At 48.5% G+C, this 23,345-nt stretch overlaps 1 protein-coding gene across 1 annotated transcript in view; it reads left to right on the forward strand.

Moving 5' to 3' along the window:
- Positions 1-23,345, forward strand: part of adarb2 (adenosine deaminase RNA specific B2 (inactive)) — a 107,380-nt gene that overhangs the window by 60,387 nt on the left and 23,648 nt on the right. The window contains exons 2-3 of the mRNA XM_084703541.1: positions 8,971-9,060; positions 9,937-10,910. Coding sequence (XP_084559667.1) covers positions 8,971-9,060; positions 9,937-10,910 — 1,064 coding nt within the window. The remainder of the gene's footprint in view (positions 1-8,970; positions 9,061-9,936; positions 10,911-23,345) is intronic.

Below are 23,345 nucleotides of genomic sequence, written 5' to 3' on the forward strand. Positions count from 1 at the left end.
ATTAGAGCAGCACCACTGTTTCAGAATAAAAATGGCACACTGAAATGACGAAATCTTTGAGATCATTCCGTAAACTCTGATCATCAAATTGAGAACAAATACAGCTGTAAGATATCTCTGTGGGGAATGGCAAGCTTGTGAATCCAGAAGCCTGAAGTACCAACATAGCTTCTTAAGATGGAATTGTTGCTAGTCATGTCTGATGCTTCCAAGAGTTTGTAAAAGCCAAAACCCACACACACACACCAGCGTACGCACATACACACGCACACACACACACACACACACACACATACACACGCACACGCACACACACACACACACACAGAAACTCAGTGGGAGTCAAATCCCTGCTGCGTAGAGTAAAGGCCTCGTTCCCAATGCTTGTCCTGATATGGGTAGGATTCTAGGGCCGCTGAAAATAGCTCAGTCTCTCAGTGCATCAAAGGAGGAGCGGAAACTAGCAGAAACACCAGCCGCCCCTGATATGAGTCAGGTGTGTTGCGCACTTCAAAGTCAAAGAAGCCATGAAGGAAGGCACGAATGAAACCCTCAACGTCAATTCAGACCCTTCGTGTTTGACTAATGGCTTTTCTCTCCGTCTCCCCAACTATTCAGCCCTCCTCAGAGCAGGAGAGGGACGCCAGAAGGGAGAGAGATGGAAGTGTCGAGGATGGTTGAGGTGCAACTCTCAAAGCAGCTCAGAGTGTGTGAACACCAAGAAAGGGAGTGTGAACGAGAACGATTCATCCGTGAATGTTTTAAGGCAGTTTGTAGATGAATGTTTGTTCAAAGATGTCACCTATTGCTTCAGATCAGAGATTGTGCTTTCCCTAATTGTCTGTGTCAGGCTGCACACCGGATTGATAAAATTTCCGCCCGTAGATTTCTAAATATTGTGTTGTCTTTGTAATCTGATTTAGCTTTGCATGGCAGAAATGTTGGTTTCACGTTACATTTACATCAGACTTTTCCAAAGATACTCTTGACACCCTGTGTTTATATTTAGCTGTGTACGACAGTGTCAGTGTTGTTGTGTTTCATGTTAACTTAAACAAAACAACAGACTCAATGACACTCTTCCCCGTGGCTTCGTCAAAGCAGCCACGGTGCCTCCAAGAAGAACTGAGAACATTGTCATGACGATGAAGAAGTTTCCGCATCAGTGGCCCCAGTGAACCGGTTGAGAGAAAAGATATACAGCAAAACCCTTTTAACACCCCTCTGCGTGCTGTTCCACAGTTGTATTATTCAACAGGCATAAGAATATAGGTGAGAATGGGACTAAATATATCTTCTTTTTTCTTTCCGTTGCTGCTCTGCCGTGTGGGCATCCGTCCTATTTCATCAGGTGTTTCTGATTTTTCAAGCCACGCCATCTGAAACCAAGAGCATGTGGCACATGCTCTTGAATTTGCCACATGTGTGGTGTAATGGAAGGGAGCGTGAGCACAGAGGCATGCAGGCTTGGCTACACGCCCCTCGTTGCTCAATGACTTTACATGTCAAAGTGTGAGGTAATGTGAGGGTGAACGCAGGTGTCCGTTCACAGATTCACTTTTTGTGTATAAAAGTATACGTACACAGTAAACTAGTGTATGACTAAACTGATGGTGATAATTGCCCCGTTATGCTTTGCGATGCAGAGTCATGTTAATTGTCTAGTGCATGCTTTAGCGTAGGTTACAGCACAATGTACTGTAGATGTATTATTACTTACAAGTAAACACACAGTGCCTAGAGTGATTTGACTAAAAGAAGATCCTTTATGTGAAATATCCTTCAATGAATATTTCCCATGCACTGTGTGTATTATATTCCAGCAGTTTGGTATTGAAATGATTAGATTACAACCTCTTTCTGTGGAGAGGTTTTGGACCATTGGGGCCTGCAGCTCGAAAATAAGCATTTTCCTCACTCTTTTGATGTGGATGTCAAATAACATCTCTAAGTAGATAACAAAAGACCTCCTACTTTCTTCGGTTTTCTCCAACATAATGTTCCCAATATTGCCAAGCTCCCAGTCCCTGTTCCATAGTAATGCACTCAGACAGTGCTGGGAGGGAAGCCGGCCCTTTGATTAAAATATCAGGTTTTGTTCAAAGACATAGAGTACCAAGCCATTTACATTACATGCCAATAAACTACATTCTCACATTCACCCTTTTCAGTCCGTCTCATCCATTATAGATGTATTGAAAGCAAAACAAATATACAGTATATCATCAAACAAATAAAATATTCCCAGACTGGTAAAAAAGGCTTGGAAAATGGTCTTAAGCTTTCTACGTTTGGATACACAGGCCAGCGTGTAGCATAGTCAAACGACAGGCCTGTGCTTAATTTCTGAGTCCAAATGTATCAACATCAAACAGATCTTTAATTGACTCTGAATCACACTTAGTGTGGGGCATGGAATTGGAAACGGGATATTATGAGCTGTCAGTTCGCATTCATCACTTTTTTTTTTCTTTCTTCGCTGCCGGATTGTATGACAAATACAGAAAGAGTAGTAAAGGGATGAAAATACCAGGGAGGAAGAAAGAGAGAGGGAGAGAGAGGGAGATGGAGAGAGAGGGAAAGAGAGGGAGAGAGGGAGATGGAGAGAGAGGGAGAGAGGGAGATGGAGAGAGAGGGAAAGAGGGGGAGAGAGGGAGATGGAGAGAGAGGGAAAGAGGGGGAGAGAGGGAGATGGAGAGAGAGGGAAAGAGGGGGAGAGAGGGAGATGGAGAGAGAGGGAAAGAGAGGGAGAGAGGGAGATGGAGAGAGAGGGAAAGAGAGGGAGAGAGGGAGATGGAGAGAGAGGGAAAGAGAGGGAGAGAGGGAGACGGAGAGAGAGGGAAAGAGGGGGAGAGAGGAAAAAAGGAAAAAAACAGAGAGGAGGATTAAGACACTTACACCCAAACAATGCAAATGTTTTTGCTAATGTGAAATGTTTTGGCAGTGGAAATGATCCCTTCCCTTTGCCACCAGTCAAGACTGAGCTGGTGAAGTCACCCTTCTGCCCGCATCCGTTCTTCAGAGGTGGACTAACTATGCACCCGCCACACATTCCAGGTTGCACTAGTCTTCCTTCTGTTGTGGGGCTCTCAAACCAAAAATGCAACCTCACAAAACCAATACTGAAACTGTTTCTTCACGGATATATATATATATATAAAAGCGGAACATTTGGAGGGAAAAGGAGTGAGACCTCTCTCCTCTCTTCCTCCCCCCCCTCTGCTGTTTTTTTGGGGGAGTTTTTTCACTTGTTTCCACCTGTCCCTCTTTCCCATCGCTCAGAGGAGCTCAGGCCTGCACCGACGACAGGCAGGCTGAAACTTATGACTAGCCACGTCTTCAAATATCCCGCTGCAACCAAAGCATAGCAGGATGACAGATAGTCCCTTCGATGTATAGTGACAAACAAATTAGTGCAAAGATGCTTCTCGCAGCATACCAGATGTGTTGGGCTCCGTCGTACGGAACAGCCGATGAAAAACTGTCCGCGTCCCATCTGTGCTTCCCAGGATCGTCGGTGCAGCAATTTGTGTTGAACAAAGTAGTGTAAACACCAAGCCAGATTATACACGCCATGATGGGAGGCATCAGAATGGCCTGTGTAAATCAACACAGGCTCTCCAGGTCACCTGGCGAGAAGGGCCCTGTGAAGCAGATAGGAAGAGGTGGATAAAGCAACGTAAGGATGAGGATCGTGAGGGAGATGGAGGGAAAGACAAGCAGAGAAGTCGACGGAGAGATGAAGGGGATTGAGGGTTGTAAAGTGGGATGGAACATGGTTGTATTTTCTCATTGGTGCGTGTGTTTTACGGAAAGATCATTCGCAGGTTTCTCTGTAATCAGGTTTCTTTTCTTTTCATCACTTCTTGCTCGCGTGTTTTATTTCTGCTTTTAGAAGCGGGCTCACCTCAAGGCTCTTCATGTAGCTGTCGTTGTGAATCTCATCTGTCCCTCACCTTACACCTTCAGGCCCAGGCTCTGACACTTCCAGATTGGAAAGCACCCGGTGTCAGATCAGAATCTGCCTGGTCGTGCCTAGGAGGCCAGTCATGTCACAGCCTGGCCTGGATTTGGACCCACTGCTTAAAAACCAAAGTCACTCATTTTGTTAAATTTCATCTGGCAAAATAACAAGTGAATTGAAGAAATGGACAAGGTTCAAATCTCCATCTACTTCTCACATCAAACCTGTGCTAGGCTGAGAGGCAACGCCCAGACGTGTGCATTTACATTGACTTATTTTAGCAGACACTCTTATCCAGAGCGACTTACAGTAAGTACAGGGACATACCTCCCCCCCCCCCCCCCCGAGGCAAGTAGGGTGAATGACAACGTCATTTTGCACGGCCGGGAACCGAACCGGCAACCTTCTTATTAATAGCCCGATTCCCCAACCGCTCAGCCATCTGACTCATTGATGGGCTTGGCACAAAGAAGACAAGAGACTCGGACCTCCTCGTCCTGTGTTGCCTCATGTCCTCTCAGACTCCTCTTTCTTGTAAACACAGTGGAGTCTGTTATCAGACCCACAGCATGGGTCCCTCAGCAGTCCTTGTCTGCTCCTAAATGAGTTCTTCTAATGGATGACAGCTCACGTTAATATACTCCGTCAGGGGGGGACACTGTGCAGGAAATCTGTCATTTATCATGCGTTGATCGCAAACACGAGAGCGCTATCAGATATTATTTAAAAGAAAAGTGTTTTTATTTTTTATTGATCTAAGACTTTTATGTGAGAACTCTCGCCCGCAGGGCGTCCGGAGCTGGTTTTCACTGGCCTGTCTCAGGCCCTCACAGCCCTGCCATGCTTGTAGCTCTGAAACAGGGAAGGATCCCCAAATGGCTTGGAACGTTGTTAGATGTGCTCAAGTTTCCAAGGGGAAAATATTTTCTTATTTTGTATGCAGAGTTTCCTTTTGCCTCAGACTCAGTACTCTGAGAAGTACCCAGTCGCTGTCCAGAATGTGTCATTCGATCTTTTAATGCTCTAAGAGTCCAGAACATGTCTGCTTAGAGTGCAGATGTAAAAATCACGCGATGCAAAATTCATTATCCCCCCCCCCCCCAAATGCCTTTGTAATGTTCAACTACAGAACAACACTGAAACCCTTTTATCATGTGTGGGGGCTGTGTTGGGTAGGAGACAGCCTCCTATGTGGGACTGCTAACGGAGGCTCCTTTTGTGCCAGTGTAGACGTCGTGTTAAGGACGTGTGTTAGACGACACGCCACCTTGTGTGTAATACGTCTTTCTGCCAAAGCTGTGCTATGGCTCTCCAGGTCCACATCCCCAGACCCTTCAAGGATACTCATCTATGTCAAGTCCCTCTGGAGAGAAAGAGAGAGAGTGTGTGTGTGTGTGTGTTTAACTGTCCAAAATCCCAACAGAAAATAGGTGTCATAGATCGTGTCTTCTCCCAGTCCACCAAGGGCATCTGAAATGAGCATCACCATCCTGTTCTAAACATTCCGCTATTTTTCTCAGGCCGTTCCATGGTGATTGGGCCTAAAGATGATTAGATTAGGCTAAATCAATCAGGAGGCCTCGTGGCATACGATTGGATTGGCGGACTATCCGAAAGCGGCACAGTGTAGGGTTAGAGACCTGGCCGTAGCGTGTATATAAGCCTCTGTCCTTAACATGAGCCATGAAAACACATGTAAGCAGATGGTCTGGCTCCTCTGTCTTCTACGGCACTAATCAGCTGCTAAATATCCAGCTTAACTGATGAGTGGACTGAGAGAGAGAGAGAGAGAGAGAGAGAGAGAGAGAGAGAGAGAGAGAGAGAGAGAGAGAGAGAGAGAGAGAGAGAGAGAGAGAGAGAGAGAGAGAGAGAGAGAGAGAGAGAGAGAGAGAGAGAGAGAGAGAGAGAGAGAGAGAGAGAGAGAGAGAGAGAGAGAGAGAGAGAGAGCCCTTCCAAACCCAAAGCCGCAGGTCCTAGATCACATCATAGTTTATTTACCTTACTATGTCTCACGCTCACGATCTCTGCTCGTCGGACATGTTTACACTCTGGTCAGGTCATGACCTTCTGCATTAATAACATTCATATGATCCAAAGATGAACTGTTACCTAAAGATAAACTGAACGTGTGAACATGCCGTCAGGACGGCCCTCAGAGAGGTGGTTAAACACGACGCAGAAGGCTGAGGCAACACCGATGGTGGGATGCGGGTGATTTAGGCTGGTGCGGCTGTCAGGGCAGAGCAGCACGTTAAGAGAAGCGCTGCTGCCGGAGCAGAATACAAGGGTCCCCGCTTGCCCTCTAAATCCTTACGGCTTCAATACGGCCGTTAAATACCGCCGTGAATCATGGCCGTAAAGGTAACGCGTTGGGTTTTTATGTAAGAAGTGGATTTATGTTTGTCCGTCCGTACACACACACACACACACGCACAGGCGTAAGCGGATGGGGGACACTTAGCACATTGCTGTTTTATGCGGCAGCTCTGCGCAACTATCGGCTGAGCGATCTGACAGGAATCTGATTTGAAGTGCGGTCGGCGGTGAGACAACGCTGCCTCCTTCAACCGCCCGCGCTGCGATATTTAATCACGGGGACAAAGAGAGAGGGAAGGAGAAAGAGACAGCACGGGGAAGGAGGGGGTGAAGGTAGAAAGAAGAGGCGGACAGGGGGAGAGAGGGAGGGAGAAAGAGAGAGTGAGGTTGAAGGAAGAAGACAGTCGATAATTTCCCCCGGCGCCTCTTTCAATACTGTCTCCGGCCGCTCATCTGACCCATTGCTTATGCGGAGCCGCAGGAAGATCTGATTGGCCCCATTACCCTCTCCTAAGCACAGATACAGGAAGAGGAAGGAGAGAGGCCCCCTTATCCCACTCACTTTGGATTGGCAACGACACCACTGTTACCGCCTCTGTCGCTATCAGAGGTTCATGGCCCACTGCCAGGTCTCCTTATCTACCCTGGCTTCCTGTCTACCTGCCTGCCTGTCTTGTCTGTCAGCCTGTCTGTCTGCTTGCCTTGTCTGTCAACCTGTCTGTCTGCTTGTCTTGTCTGTCAACCTGTCTGTCTGCTTGTCTTGTCTGTCAGCCTGTCTGTCTGCTTGTCTTGTCTGTCAGCCTGTCTGTCTGCTTGTCTTGTCTGTCAACCTGTCTGTCTGCTTGTCTTGTCTGTCAACCTGTCTGTCTGCTTGTCTTGCTGTCCAGGCCTGTCTTTCTGCCGGTGTCCGTCTGTCTGTCCACAAAATCACTGCAACCTCGAAAAGAACAAAGTTTCATTTGAAATACTGAAACACATCTGTTTGCCATCATGGTGACATACATATTTGTTGGCTGAGTGCTGTAGAGTTGCCTGGCCCATGGCAGGGTACCCCCAGTGTTGGCAGAGCTTGTAGAGAGGGTGGTGTTGGAGACCCAAGGCACAACAGGATGATGAAATATGGATGAAAGACGTACAGGACTCCAGTATGCACGGCAATACTGCCTTGACAGAATGACTGTGTTTAGACAAGCCTTTGTCTCACACTCAGGGTCTCATTGCCGAACAGGATTGCGCCCATTTTAGGCGTTAATTTGCGATTTTTCCCGTCTTATAACGGCGCACTAATTCACACTAAAGTGCGGAGTAAGGCGCGGATTGCCCGACGAGGATCTGGTTTGATAAATACCACGCAAAATGCGGAAATACACTGTGCGCTATTTGCGGTTGGGCAAAGGCGCAGATTAAGCTGCGGTCGCAATGTTAGTAAATGAGGCCCTGAGTGTCAACTTTGAGGCCTAAAAAACTCTAAAGGACATTTACTTACTTGTTAAGTTCCTATTCTTAATAGCATGTGAGGAAGAATAACTTGTCCTCACTTAAAATGACCTGTCGTTTAAACAGTAGTGGTTGGAAAAAGTGGGAAAGTTTAAGCTTTTGTAAGGACAGTGTTACTGAAATATCATCTATACGTTTACAGAACGTTTTTTTCACAATCTCAAGGTACCTGGAAAGATGGAGTAAGTAAAAAGAATTGAAGAACAAATTCACAACCAAACTTCTCAACTTGATACTGAGCCGGAACACAGGCAGCTGCACATGCTGGTTTTCATGCTGAAATTAGGTCAAGATGCAAATTGTTTCGCTCTAATTTCACCCACAGGGACCCCCGAATTCCTTGCGAGTTTGCATAGTGTGACCATGTGTGTCGTTGTGACTCATCGAGCGCTCACGCGTTACAGCCCTGTGCTGCAGGGTGGCCTGTGTCGCTTTCACAACCTCACATCGCCTCGGCGTGAGTTTGTGTTTACATGTGTGTGAGAGTTTGTCTGTGTGTGTGTGACAGTGTGTCTATGTGTGTGTGAGAGTCTGTCTGTGTGTGTGTGAGAGGAGGTGCTTGACAACCTGTTAATATACTGTCTTTCTACTTACAGTCATTTAACTTATGTGCCACTTCTGGTTCTATCGCTCTACTGCTTTCCTGAGAATCTACCAAGAAGCCCTCCCTCACCTCCTCCTCCTCTTCCTCCTTTAAGACCTCTGCAACTATTGATCATTAGAAAATGTTGAGAAAGAGATGGATCTCATTACTGGGTCTGGCTGCCCTGTCAATTCTGCTCAGTCGGCCGAGGTAACAGCAGAGTGTGGGAAGGCCCTAATGGGCCTCTGCACTGTAAACAACACGCACACCTGGACAACATCTCTCAACGGGAGAGAGCAGGGGGAGACACCAGGGCACGTGGAAGACTCCTGCTGCTGTGCCAACCCTTTATTTAGTAACTGGACAGAGACACTAATAGAGGGAGAGAGAGGGAAAGAGAGAGAGACCCTGCGTGTGTGTGTGCGTTTGTTTGTTGGCTCCTAATTGAGTGCCTATCAGTGTGCATAGGTGTTAGTTGCGTGCGGCACACAAACTGTACGAGGTGTGAGGTGTTTCTCGTCGAGTGCGTCGTGTAATAGGCCGACTGTGTTCATGTCACAACTCAGTGGATCTCCTGTCATGTTAACGCCGGGTGTGGTCTCTCTTCCAGACAAAGTCAGCATGCTCTCAGCATTGATCGCCCCCTTCAAGTACATGAGCCAAGGGAACCGCTCCAGCACCGAGGACGAGGACAGTCTAAGTAAGCATCGGCTCCCCGTGTGTCTGTTTCCCTCCCAATGACATCAAACAGCTATGCTGAAAGAGACCCAACTGTCAATATGTTCACAGGGTTCTCTTTGGGGATGGGACCAAGGCAGTACCTCCCGTCCCTCCTCCCCCCCCCCCCACACACACACACACACACACACACACTCTGATTTGTGATTGCACACACAGGCTTTATTTACAGAGACATACTGTCGCAGAGTTGAACAGATTGTGATCTGGTTCTGTTCTGCATCCACTCTGTGTGTGTGTGTGTGTGTGTGTGTACATTTCAGCTTTAGATTCTGGCGTCCCATTTAAAAAAAATTATGTTGTAATGTCGGTTTTTCTGTTCTGTCCTGTTTTTGTTTGTTTCACCTCAGAAATGCAGTACAACTCTTCTGTAGCGAAATACCACTCTTATTATAAAAAAAAGAAGAAGATGGAACTAGATAATCAGACATCTGTTTTTCTTCCGTCTCTTGCCCAGATGTGTGCTACACTCAACACAATCCCGCAATACAAAAGGGATTGGTGCTTTGCATTGAATACAAGGACGAATAGTCCGCACTTAAACCACAGTCGGAACCAATTTGTGTCTAGATTACAGGACAATTTGGCTGATAATGCCCTCGTTTTAAGAGATTTTAGATTTGGATTTAAAAAACGCTTAAATAGCCCTGATAACCATGAACTTCACCACAATAGACACGGAACACTGATGAAAACTTTGGTCATTACCAATACATTGTGTATCACAAGTGGCTGAATCTGCTCCAGTAGATTTCAAACCCAGCATTGTGTGTCCTTGAAACGGTGATTATGAGGACTTGTATTAAAAATAACTTTCTTTCCGTTTTGTTGTTGCTAGGCAGCAGCAGTGTGGAGGTCAAAGAAAACCGTAACATCGGCAACCTGGAGGACCGGGGCATCGTCCCCGGCGACTGTCAATCACTTTTCAGAGCGGACGTGTCGAGAGGCGGGACTTCCGGTTTGAAGAGGAAGCGTCCGTTGGAAGAGGACAACAACGGGCACCTGTGTCAGCTCCGCCTCGTCTACAAAACCCTGTCTTGGTCGGACACGCCGAAGAACGCCCTGGTGCAGCTCAACGAGCTCCGGCCTGGCCTACAGTACCGCGTGGCCTCCCAGACAGGCCCTGTCCACGCCCCCGTGTTCTCCATCGCCGTGGAGGTCAACGGACTGACCTTCGAGGGCACGGGCCCCACCAAGAAGAAGGCCAAGATGAGGGCAGCAGAGCTGGCTCTCAAATCCTTCATCCAGTTCCCCAACGCTCCAACGGCCCACCTGGCCATGGGCAACCTGGCCAGCCCCTCGGCCGACTTTACCTCCGACCAGGCCGACTTCCCCGACACGCTCTTCAAGGGCTTCGAGCCGTCGTCCTGCTCCGTGGAAGGCTTCTCCCGCTGCAGGTCGCCTTCGGACAGCGAGCTGCTCCTGTCCAGCGCGCTGCGCCGCGGCCGGCTCCTCCAGCACACGCTGGACCTTATGGTCCAGGCCAAGCAGAGGCTGGGGGTCGCCCTCCCTCTGGCCCCCGAGGACGAGGCCCCCGTGGCACCCGAGGCCCCCGTGGCCCTGCTCAACGAGCTGCGACCCGGCCTGCGCTACGTCTGTCTGTCGGAGAGGGTGGAGGGCCGGAGGCTGCGCAGCTTCGTCATGGCGGTGCGCGTAGACGGGAGGATATTCGAGGGCTCCGGTCGAAGCAAGAAGCTGGCCAAGACCCAGGCTGCCCAGCATGCACTGCAAGCCCTCTTCAACATCCGCCTCACCCCTGAAGGGAGAACAGGCCTCAAGCCCAGCAGGAATAGATGCCCTCATTTACCCCAGGTGAGTCACGCCAAGCCAGGCTGGCACGCTGGCTGGCACACCCCGTACGGCGGCATGTAATAACCAAAAACAGCAGGCGCACAGCGGCAAGCCCCTCCACCGTCCAACAAGTAATTAAGAGGAAGGAGATATGTGTTAGGATGAGCCGAGAGGCGGAGTGGAAGGAGGGTGGAGGGAGAGAAAGCAGGAGGGACGATAAGAGAGGATGTTAGAGCAGGCAGACTTATAACATTTGCTTTGGCCCGAAATTGTAGCATATCTAGTAGAAAACACACAACGTGAACTGTGTCTGTGTGTATGTTGGAAGGCTGTGGCGGGGAGTAAACAAAATCTGCTCAGTGATCTATTCACATGGAAAAGCATGCAAATGAAGCAAATTATCGTCCTTGTGCTTCTGCCACTAGAGAGACACATTTTTACCCAAAATGATCGCCCCGCCTCACTCTTTCCATGTGTTTGCTGAGCTATAATTGGGAGACTTTTGTAATTTTGCACAATCTCTTGTTTCCTCATGTGTGGCATCTTAGTGTCTACAAACGTTAATTCAATCTGTTGCCCAAAGGAGATAGCAAAGCAAAGAGCAAATCGACAAACAAACAGGCAAAACCAACCCGGCATTGATTTAGTCAAATATGTAAATAGCAATCAGTGGACAAACTTGTTTCTGAAGAACTAGGCAGCGTTATACCAAAATTTTGCAGTTCTGCCTCCACCAATCTCCCCCTCACTTGCGACAACTGAAACATATCCAAAGCACAACTTCTATGAACAGATTGTCTTGCTAATGCAATAACAATTTTCACCATTTAAACCTGCCCACATGCTCTTACCCAGTATCTAGGCAACCCAGCACCATAATCTTTTATTGTTGTTAATGTCGTACATCGAAAGTCAATTTTTATTCTCATGAACTTATCCTATACTAAACTTGTTATTGTATGAGTCACAATTTAGCACATCTATTCTAGTATCTAAGATGTGTAAATAAATCTAAGACAATGGGACAAACCCACACTCCGCCCTGGAGTGCCCTGCACACTCCATTCAGTGAGACGCATGAATTAAGCTTCGATACTGAAAATGACAGCAAAACATATTGTGATGCAAAGTACCATCATCTGTCCCTCTGGGTTTAAAGCTCCATGCAGGCCGTCATGTTGGAGGGCTTGTTGTTACGTGGAGCTATGAGACGGAGTGTGTTGTATTAGCATTCCCATCCTGCCTGCAAGGTTCAGACAAGGCGATATGTCCTTCCCAAAGAACAACATCAACCCAACAACCTGCTCATGTTTGCCGGAGAGAAACTTCTTTTTACTTCATCCTGCCACGGTGTTTAAAAGGATTTTAAGAGGATTTGCCTCACCCATTTAGTTCCAGAAAGCAGTCGCTTGTGGAAATTCTTGAAAGTCAGCCATGCTGTCTGCGGTAAAAAGAGGACGAGTAAATTTTGAAGTGCAGAAGGACGCTCACGCAACACACACACACTCATAATATAGAATGACCCCGTAGGGTCCAGGTCTTGCCGTACTGCGTAAACTCTCTTGGTAGATGTAAGTGGGAAACATAATGTGTGTACGTGCGACGGGTGTGTGTGTGTGTGTGTGCACAGGAGAGAGGAGGAATGGAAGAATGAAGGCTCAGTAGCCCAGCCATCTAAGGCCTGGTCAGGGGCCTGGGCTGGCTGTAGCCTCAGGCCCCTAGCTGTGGTGCCAGGCCAGCCTTTGTGTCAGCCAGGCCAGCCCCACACCACCGGGACATCCTCAGGCCATGTCAAGTCGACCATCTAGCACATGTGTACAGCACGCTGTATTAGACCATGCCAGGATGCTTGTTATGGTCACGTGATCAACATAATAAACTCAAGATGCGAGCTACATGCTGTTGAAAAGGAGTGTGCGTTGGAGGTAGAATTCTCTTTCTACTGTGAAAGAGAAGATGATTGATACTGGAACAAAGTGAGTGAATCTTAGTGAAAGAGAGAGGAGGAGAAATGGAAAAATGAGGGGAGGAGAGGGGGAAAAGCATTGGTCACCTCTGCAAAAATAATATATCTTCAGCTAATAGACTGAGGCAATGCTGGGCGAGGACCTCATATTGTCTGGGAAGAGTCCACCCACCTCCGGTACCTGCACAGCCCCAGGCTAACCTCCACAATAATGTGTAGGCTACAGTTGCTCCTCAGTCCAGCTCCTAAATGAAAAATTGAAAGTCATCCAATCTGAGGTATGCTGCTCACACTTCACACACAGAACTCACTCTCAGAAAGGCGGATGGAAAAACAGACTGTGTAACTTTGTCTGAATTAGACAACAGAATCTCCAATGCTGCGTGGTTTATGGTATACTGAGATTGCTGTAAGCAGAACATCCGTTTTTATACAGCAGGCACTGAAAATGTATTTTGTCTGCAGCCGACAGGTTAAATGGAGGAAGAATTATACACTTTCAGCTTACAGAAAGCAGACAGGAAGCGTACAGTGCAGCTGGTACAGCTATCAAGGACCTGGGCAGTGATTTGAAACTGCAGGTTGGAGTGAAGGTACTGTAATTTGGCATCAGTGCCCAGGCCACATTACTGAGTGAAACGTTGCCTGCCTGATTGGCCACTTAATCTCCGCTCCCTCTCTCTTTCCATTCTCTCTCTCTTTCTCAACGCTTGGCGGGATAAAGATCTGCCGCGTTGCCAAGCCAACCCTGAGACTGGCAGGACAGGGTGAGCTCGGCCCAGTTAGAGGGCACGGCCCGGTGTTTGTGGTCGTGTCAGTGTCGACTTCTGACCTTCGATCTGAATGACTGCGCGTGTGTGTGTGTGTGTGTGTGTGTGTGTGTGTGTGTGTGTGTGTGTGTGAACAGACAGGACAGGATGACAGTGAGGGTTATCTGAGGCTAGGAGGAAGAAAGGTGTGGAGAGACAGCATATCCAAAGATACAATAAACTGATATTTGGTATTTTAAAGAATCTAAAATGGCACTATGTTGTTTAGTTTTGTATTCCTCTGCTCTTAGTTTACACTATAGCTCCATTGAGGCCGTCTGAATGCACAGCGATGTAAACCCACCGAGATTTTCAAAGCCTGGAGAATTGAATATGATTTTAAACACGTGAAGGTGACCCCTGTTCGCCGTCCAATGTTTCACTGATTGTTTCTTTTCATTTTTTATATTCTTCACCACTTCTAATCTACCTCATTACAAACAGCCATGAAGCAAGAATCATTAATTAATATTGTCACAACAAATTAGCAATGGCAACATGCAGGGGAAAGCACCCATTTAAAGACGTTTCCAAAAGGAGAGGAGGGTATGAAAACGTTTTATTCAAGGAACTGATTAACAGATGAGAGAGCTGCCAAACGTGATACTGTCTCTGTATTCTCCATTTACACCAAGGTGGTCTAAATTCTACAGCGGTTTATTTTGAAAGCTGTAAAACCTGATTAAATGCTTTTTTCAAATTGTATCCACTGTGCTCTCAGACTTGGTTGATATTCAGGGGGAGGTTTTTTTGGAGGGGGAGGGGGAGAAAATGAATTAGATTTCTAAAATCATGGAACAATAATGTTTTCTCATTTAAAGGGACCACTTTGTGCACGGAAAGGTTAGAACCATCATGAGCTGTCTAATACTTATGCAAAATATGACCTATAAGTCTGTTAAATCTATTCCTCCGCGTCAGCATACGCATTTGTACAGTCCTGTCAGAGAAGCCCTAAGGACTGTGGAATGAGATGAGGTCGAGTCGACTCACCTGTTAGGCAGCAATCATCCATTACACAGAACCATGATGGTCTTGACCTACAGCCTCAGTCAGACACACAGTACTACTGAAGAATCTCCTGTTGTATTTATTTCTACCGACATCTGTTCAGTCTCTCCCTCTCTCTCTTTCCCTCCCCCTCTCTCTCCCTCTCTCTCTTTCCCTCCCCCTAACCCTCCACACACCTTGTCAATCTTTTTCTCTCTCTCTCAATACCAGTTTTTTGTTTTTTTTGTTGGTCCTGGGAACATGCGTGACCATAATCATTCCTGAAGAAGCCCTCACACTTCATTAAAAGCATAATCAAGTTCATTACAATTTCATAGACGCTCAGGTACCGAATGGCTTCCAATAAATCACGGCTATTGGTCCCGTGTGCTGCCGTGAGGAGGTTTATCTCTGGCGCTCAGGCAGGGAGAGGGGAAGAGGGGGGACTGTCCGTTTGCCCTTTAAATGACCTTCCACTCCACCAGCTTGTCTCTGTCCCCCTCTCCCAGTCACAGTCACTCGTGGGACTGGGCCACTGGGCCCTCCGGGGGCCCACAGGCCTCTCGGGACAGGAGCATGTTACACAGCCCTCATTGAGGGTGGTTAGCGTGTTCATTTCAGAGCAGATTACTTACATTTCATAGCCATTATAAAACATGTTACCTTGTGTAAAATCAAATGGTAAAAATCCCCATGTAAATAGATAGCACTTTATAGTATAATCAGGCGATAAAAATATTCAGTCATTTCTATGTAATGCAGAAATATGTTGTTTCTCGCTCAGAAACGTACAATTTCATCCGTGAGCTGTAAGTGTCCCTTTCTCTGGACCTAAAGGAGGGGAGAGGGGACTGACAGGGCAGGGGAGAGCGAGCAGGAAAGCTGAGGAAGGAGAGAGGAGAAGAGAGGTAGAGAGAGTCAAAAGAGGGAGAGCTGACAGGGAGAGATGAGGGGCAGGCAGAGGGGGAAGGGGCTGTAGGTGGTGGATGGCAAGCAGGAAGGATGGAGGGAGCTGGGGGAGAGGTGGGGGGGGGGGGTATAGAGGCAAAACCTCAGCGGAACAAAGGACCTTCAGGATTAATTAGCCGTCAGATTGGTTGCAGGGCACCGAGGCGGGCTGTGAAGGGGGGCGTTAGTATTCAGGGAAGACCTGGCCCCAGACACCTGCCTCATATTTCAGACCGCGTGCCCCCCGTGTATCCCCGGACTAACTAACAGCCGCAGTGCGCTGCGTCACGTCACGCTGGCCTGTCCCGCGAGGGGACCCAACTCTCACCGTTATGGATGTGCTGCCCTGTGCTCGCATGCGCTAGCATATTAGCTTAGTCCACTGAGCAATACAGAGGCAGACTGGGGTCGTGTTTGTAATGCATATTTTTACATGATATTTGTGCCACTGCAGTGTTTATATGTCAGGGCTGCTCTGTTTTTTCTTTTTTTTTAAGAAAATATAAACAGTTAATAAACAGTCCCCTTTCATTGTGTGATAGTTCAGCACAGTCCTGGTAACTTCCTTCACCAGTGTCTCTCTCATGTCTACACTCAATCAACCATCTGACCTGGCCCACCGCTACCTTAATGCAAGTTTTACCTGCGTTGTCATTGCAGGGTTATAAACTCGGCAACCTTTTGATCGCATCGCGTCCTGCGAGGTGGGAGATGTTAAACCATGCATACAGATGACAGCGTTTAAGCCAGTTTGGTAACGATGACTCATAATAGGGGAGCCTGACCCTGACTACTGTCAGACCACTTAAGGGATCAGATCTGAGCCAGTGCTCCCTAAGACAATGTCTGGGATCAGTGCAGTGATAGGAGGTAATAACACATTCATTTTCTCATTCTGAACTTCAGCACACAGTCGTGTGGGCGGACCTGTCGATGCTCCGCTCTGATTGGTTATATCCAGCTGTTTTTTTAAGAGTATATTTCCATAATTTTTATAGACAAAAATAGTAAAAAAAAATAAATAAAATTATTACTCATTTCTTTTTACAATTCTTTCCTTTTTACATAACATTCTCCAAGGGGTCTGTGAAGGAACTTTACTTTGTAGACGTTGCTTGTGATGTGTCCACACACACACCTACGTCACTGCCTTGCTCACCTCTCTCTCTCCATCTGCACACACCTGGATTCCATTCGGCAGGTACACCAGAAACCCATTTCCCCCCTCCTCCCCTCCCACCCCCCCCCACCTCCTCAACCTCCTCCCCCTCCTCCCCCCCCACCTCCTCAACCTCCTCCCCCTCCTCCCCCCACCTCCTCAAACTCCTCCCCTCCTCCCCCCCCACCTCCTTAACCTCCTCCCCCCCTCCCCCTCCCCCTCCCCCTCCTCTTCCCCCTCCTCCCCCCCCTCCCCCTCCCCCTCCTTTTCCCCTCCTCTTCCCCCTCCTCCCCCCCCCCTCCTCAACCTCCTCCCCCTCCTCCTCCTCCCCCTCCCTCCTCCTCCCCCTCCTCCTCCCCCTCCCCCCCCCTCCTCCCCCTCCTCCTCCTCCCCCTCCCTCCTCCTCCCCCTCCTCCTCCCCCTCCCCACAGGTGACCCTCAGGGCCGCTCGCATCCAGTCAGGAGAGCCAGCCGTCTGAGACGATGGAGGGTCTGGGCTCTCTAATGGTGAAACCCAGTGGTGTATGGAGGCTGGTACATTAGGATGAATGAGTAATGACCCAGTGCTCTCTGTCAAGGAGGGGGAGACTCCAGCAGGGCTTCAGTGAGTCTCAGCCCCCTCTGGTGGAAATAAAACCCTCCACCAGCCGGACGGCATCTCTTGGATTTGAAAGACGAGGCTGCGGGGAGGTTTTTCTGAGGGTGTTTGTGTGTTTTTTCTCGCTGGTGATTTGTGGATGTTGAGGCGTGTGTTTTTACGAGCTGTTTTATCTCGGTTTAAATGCCGCGTTAAATGTCACTGATGTGATGTCGGCTCCGTAGGAGGTTTCGAATTAGTCGAATGTTCAGAGTTTCACACGTTTTGCAACAAACACGTGGGTCCGCAAACACCAAAAAACACACGAGCGCACGCAGTCGTTTTTAACCTTACCGCAAACGTTTACCGGAACTGCTTGTCAAACCTATCGTGTCTGTCGGCTCTTCTGAACTGGTTTACAAATGATAGGTCCCAAATCACGTCAGTTGATGCTGTGGGGCCATCTTGGCTGTTCAGGATTTTAAACTAATCGATAAGTCAGGACGACAAGGAGCTGGAGACGCTTCAGCGTCACTTGTCCCTGGAGGAGGAGCCCATTACAGACTGACTGATCTCTCTCTCTCTCTGTGCCTTTTTTCTCTCACTCTCCCTTTCCCGTGTTTTATTCTGTCTCTCGTGTGTGTGTGTGTGTGTGTGTGTGTGTGTGTGTGTGTGGACGTGAAGGGCAGAGAGATGCGTAGAGGGTCTCACCGTTTACAGGTTTTTCAGTACAATTGTTTGCTACAGTATAATGCTGACTTTAGTCTTCACGTGGTGGATTAGTGTTCCATGCGACGAGAGCAGACGGCCTCCATCTTGTTTATATGCAACTGTGACGAGGCTCGTCGTGCTCAGGTATTTACATTCACATGTTCTGTGTGGTGAGAGGATCACATTATCATACAGCAGGGGAATGTACACTTGGCAGAAAGGATCCCACTGAAGAGTTTCTTCTGCTTTGGCCCTGTCTTGAGGGAGACACACTTCATCTGTTCAACAAACCTTTTTTTCTTTACATGAAAGTTGAAACACAAGTATAGTACAGCACACACACACATGTATTCAACGTTTGTTTCTTTAAAACTAGATATACATCTTTACTTAAATTTGCAGTGCCTCGAGTCTAATTAAAAGTTCAAATAGAAGGGCCGATATGAAGTTGAAAGTTTAAGACGAAACCATGTTAAATGTGTTCAGTATATCTGCCTTGTCTATGGTGTATTGTGGGAGTCAGATGGCTGAGCGGTGAGGGAAAACAAAGGAAGTCATCAACTCACAAAACACACACAGTCACATTATCAGTAAACACACGCAGTCAGTCACCTCTGTCGTTCAAACATTAAACCTTAGCTGACATTACTACAACACTGACCTGAACATAAACACAACATTAATAAATCACAATCAGAACAGGAATTTGAGGCACCCACAATCCCTTGCGCCAACAGCGAACAAACGACCGCTCCCTTGAGTCGCTACAATATGAAACAAATGTCAGCTGTGGTGTTGTGGGGGTGCCCCCATATCACTGCGTCATCTTCGTGATAGATGGCTAGGCCATGGCCGTCGGCACCACCTTCACTTCACTTTTTAGATGCAATAGGAGCTCTGTCCATATCCAGCCACGACACAGCACGCTAGCTGACACCAATTAACCACTACTCCTCCATCTGAACTCAAACTGTATTTTTGTCCCTGCTTGGCAGTCTGGCACGATGCTTTCTTATTCTAATGCCGGTGATGCCACCAAGCAATCTGTAAAAACAACATAAAAACAACCAATCTGAGCACACGGGCAGCAAGCGAGGTGGAGCGTGGTTCAAAGACTGGTACTGGGGAGGTTTGAAGTTGTTGTGATTACGGAGGTCAAGCCCACAACGGCAAAGCTTGGTATCTTCAAGAACAGCAGATACGGCTAGCGACTGGGTATCCAGGCAACGGTCAACAGAATAGTCTTTGCTGAGGATGCCACCGCAGAACTTCACAGAACCCGTCTGAATGGTTCCTTCTGTTAAGGAACATGAAAAGGGATTCTAGATCCAATCCCCCGAGATGTCTGTTCACTACATCTCCCGCTACTGCAAGCTACTGAGGAAATCAAAACAACATTTGTATACAATTATACTGGTTTTCCTGTTTGTTACTGATTTGATTTATCAAACAAAGATGAAAAAAAAACTGCTGTTACCGGAAAACTTTTTGCAATATTTTGGACCACTTGTTTTTCAAGGAAGCAGTTGTCGAGCACAATCATTTTAACAAAATGTTCAATATTTACATTGACATAAAAAATGTAATGTACTTTATGCAAATATTTTCCAGCCACCACACTTGCTACACAATTTCAACCAAATGGGTTTTTGTTTCTGATGCTCATCCATACCTCTAAAGAGCTCATAGATTCAGTCGTATGATGATTAGGTCACACATATTGAGTCATCACATGACCGTATCATTTTCACTCTCTTTTCTTTCTCCCTCCCACTCTCTCACTCCCTGCCTCTCGCTCCCTGCCTCTCGCTCCCTGCCTCTCGCTCCCTGCCTCTCGCTCCCTGCCTCTCGCTCCCTGCCTCCCTGCCTCTTGCTCCCTGCCTCTCGCTCTCTGCCTCTCGCTCCCTGCCTCCCTGCCTCTCGCTCCCTGCCTCCCTGCCTCTCGCTCCCTGCCTCTCGCTCCCTGCCTCTCGCTCCCTGCCTCCCTGCCTCTCGCTCCCTGCCTCTCGCTCCCTGCCTCTCGCTCCCTGCCTCTCGCTCCCTGCCTCTCGCTCCCTGCCTCCCTGCCTCTTGCTCCCTGCCTCTCGCTCTCTGCCTCTCGCTCCCTGCCTCCCTGCCTCTCGCTCCCTGCCTCCCTGCCTCTCGCTCCCTGCCTCTCGCTCCCTGCCTCTCGCTCCCTGCCTCTCGCTCCCTGCCTCCCTGCCTCTCGCTCCCTGCCTCTCGCTCCCTGCCTCCCTGTTCTCGCTCCCTGCCTCTCGCTCCCTGCCTCCCTGCCTCTCACTCCCTGCCTCTCGCTCCCTGCCTCTCGCTCCCTGCCTCCCTGCCTCTCGCTCCCTGCCTCTCGCTCCCTGCCTCCCTGTTCTCGCTCCCTGCCTCTCGCTCCCTGCCTCCCTGCCTCTCACTCCCTGCCTCTCGCTCCCTGCCTCTCGCTCCCTGCCTCCTTCCCTGTGGTCCTCCTCAGATCACGAGCAGATTAATGAGCGATGTGTGAACAGCCCTCCCGGCCACTGGAGTGGCATCCTCCCCTCTTAGTCAACGAGATCGTCTCTCGTTAAAACCCCATCATCACCCCTTCTTGTTTCTCCTCCCTTCACGATGTTGCTCTGAGGATCTCTCTCTCTCACACTCTTTATCTCTCTCCCGTTCAGAGCAAGCCCAAATTCACAACCACACACACACATATAGACATTCTCTCCCTCTCACTGTCTCTCCCTCCCTCCCTCTCTCTCTTCCTCCATCCCTCGCTCTCCATCTCTCGGGGTAGGTCATGTTATCCTTTAGAAGGAGCCCCTGTGTCGGCCCTTTGATGCATAATGTATAAAGCCACTGATGTGTGTTTTACATCGTCTGTGACATTATCAAGTCATCCGAGCCATATCTCTTTCTTCATCTCCAGAGGGAGGTCTAATCAAGGGGGACTGAGATCGGAAGGATTTTAACAGCCATTTCTCTCTCTCTCTCTCTCTCTCTCTCTCTCTCTCTCTCTCTCTCTCTCTCTCTCTCTCTCTCTCTCTCTCTCTCTCTCTCTGTTTTTGTATTCTTCTTATCTCTTTCTCATCGTTCTCTCACTCCCTTTCTCTTTTCTTCTTCCTCTCACCCTGTCCATCTCTCTCTCTCCTTTTACATGACTGGTTACGTGGTTTGTGATCACACTGAGATCCTGCTCACAGGCAGAAGGTCAGAGTCAGACTGACGGATATTCAAAGGTCTGTTTCAATGTTCATGGGCGCAGGGTTTGTCTGGTTGCCAGGTTTCTCCGGTTGCCAGGTTTTTCAAGGTCTGTTTTCAGTTTTGTTGTCTCAACTGTCATGTCTGTTTGTTCAGATGGACAGAGCGGATATCGGGTTTAGGGTTAGACCAGATCCACCATCAACCGTTTAACATCTGCTTCTCATGGCCAGGATTCAAGCACTGAATTATGCTGCTTTCTGTGTTACAACTGGTATGATTGTCAATAACTTATATCACAGTATATGTCCTACTGTCAAATTCAACCATCCAAATGAAAACATCAAAAATCGCAATCATACTTTATATAGTTAATTCCCACTACTGTAGCAGGACCGTGGAGGCTGTAAAACACACTATGTCATTTCCACAGCTGTGATGATGATGTCGCCGGTCATACCTGTGATGCAACATGAACCGAACTGTCTGGGAACTGAACTCTCAGCACATCTGCCCCTGGCATCCTGACACCACCCAAGGTTAATGACGCAGCTCGTCTCTCCTCCAGCTCTCTTGGAAGCACTGAGGCACGCCACGACACCAGGCCAGAGTGACAGTCACCTGCCACATCCTCTCTCCACCTGCCCTGCCTGTTGGCTTCCTGGTCCTCAGCTGCCCGGAGACGATGCCGTTGTTGCGTTCTGTCCTGTTGCCAGGGCCCAGTAGTAAGCATCGGCCTGCGATATGGATGGGCCAAATGAATTGACGTGATTTGGCAGGCTTCAGGGGCTGTTTGTGGCTGTGATATTGGAGACTTGGAACACCATCAGAATATGTCTCTACCCCAAATAACTAGGTCACCTGGAGCTTCTTCAGGGGGCGTTCATGATAAAGATCCCAAACAGCCTCCACGTACCCTGGCTGAGGCCAGATCTTCTTTGGTCAGCCCCTCAGAGGCCCTGTGTTGAAGGCCATGGAGGCATGGCTGTGTTCTCTTCTTCTCTACCTCCACGAGACCGACAAAATACCCCCTCTCTCCGCTTTCTCCTCTTTTTCTTTCTTCTTCATACCCTTTGACGTTTTTTCCCCCTCCTTCGCTCTGAACATCAAGACAGTGGCTGGGTAGGGGAAGCAGGCCTTTGTTGCGGCGGCAATGGTGGCGCGGCCCCGACCGATCTGATTGGCTACTCCCTGCTGGTGCAGCTAAAAGCATGGCTTGGCCGGAAATCTGTTCTGCAGGCTGCGGGGCCATCTGGACGCAGCGCACAGAAAGGTTGGACATGGTTGGAGGCGAGCGCCACACCAAGGGAGGGGAAGAAGAGGAACAAGCGACAGCAGATCTGGTTACAGTTTGTCTTCCAGGGCCGTTTGTCACGCGACAAAGTCGTTGTTGTTTTTCATGTTCAGGCAAAACAAAGGGAACAGTCACAGCTCGACAAAAAAAGGTGAAATATCTACATGTCTGTTCCAGTGATGAAGAGGGAGAGAGAGAGAGAGACAGAGATAAAGAGAGAGAGAGGAACAGCACAGGTTACAGACAACAAACAAGGGAAGAATATGTCTCGCTGTGGGTGTCTGGCACTTTGAGAATTTAGAAAAGCCCCCAAGGCAAGGTTCCTACCCACTGAATGGATATCGACTTTCAAAAGCCTCGCTCGCGCTCTGCCAGGCGCCGTGGATGATACACAGACCCGGAGACACGCTATTAAAACCTGGAGAATGAATTGTTAAATACCTCTATAAAGAAATATAAGACATGGCCCATTTTTATGCTTCCATGGCTGCCCTGCTAGGCCCTGATAAGGTGGCGGGGGTTTGGAGACAGAGAGAGTTAGAGAGAGAGAGAGAGAGAGAGAGAGAGGGGAAGATATTTGAGGCACGTGAATGTGTTCTCTTGAAGCAGAGATTGTGGGTGACAGTGTCATCACACGGGCAGGAGCAGGCAGTCTGTACCACAGGGCCACCACACACAAGGGCCAGAGTTACTTGCTTCTGTACGACTGTGGCTTCCAACACAGCCTCTTCTTCTGTTTCCACAGAGCAGTGTCTCTAATATAGACCATGTGGGAAGACAATCCCCACCTATTCTTCTTGCTAAAGGGTATCAGTTTAGTAGATTTTAGGGGGC

The sequence above is a fragment of the Hypomesus nipponensis genome, chromosome 8 (genome assembly GCF_054491055.1).
Source record: "Hypomesus nipponensis isolate SF chromosome 8, ASM5449105v1, whole genome shotgun sequence".
Classification (NCBI taxonomy): domain Eukaryota; kingdom Metazoa; phylum Chordata; class Actinopteri; order Osmeriformes; family Osmeridae; genus Hypomesus; species Hypomesus nipponensis.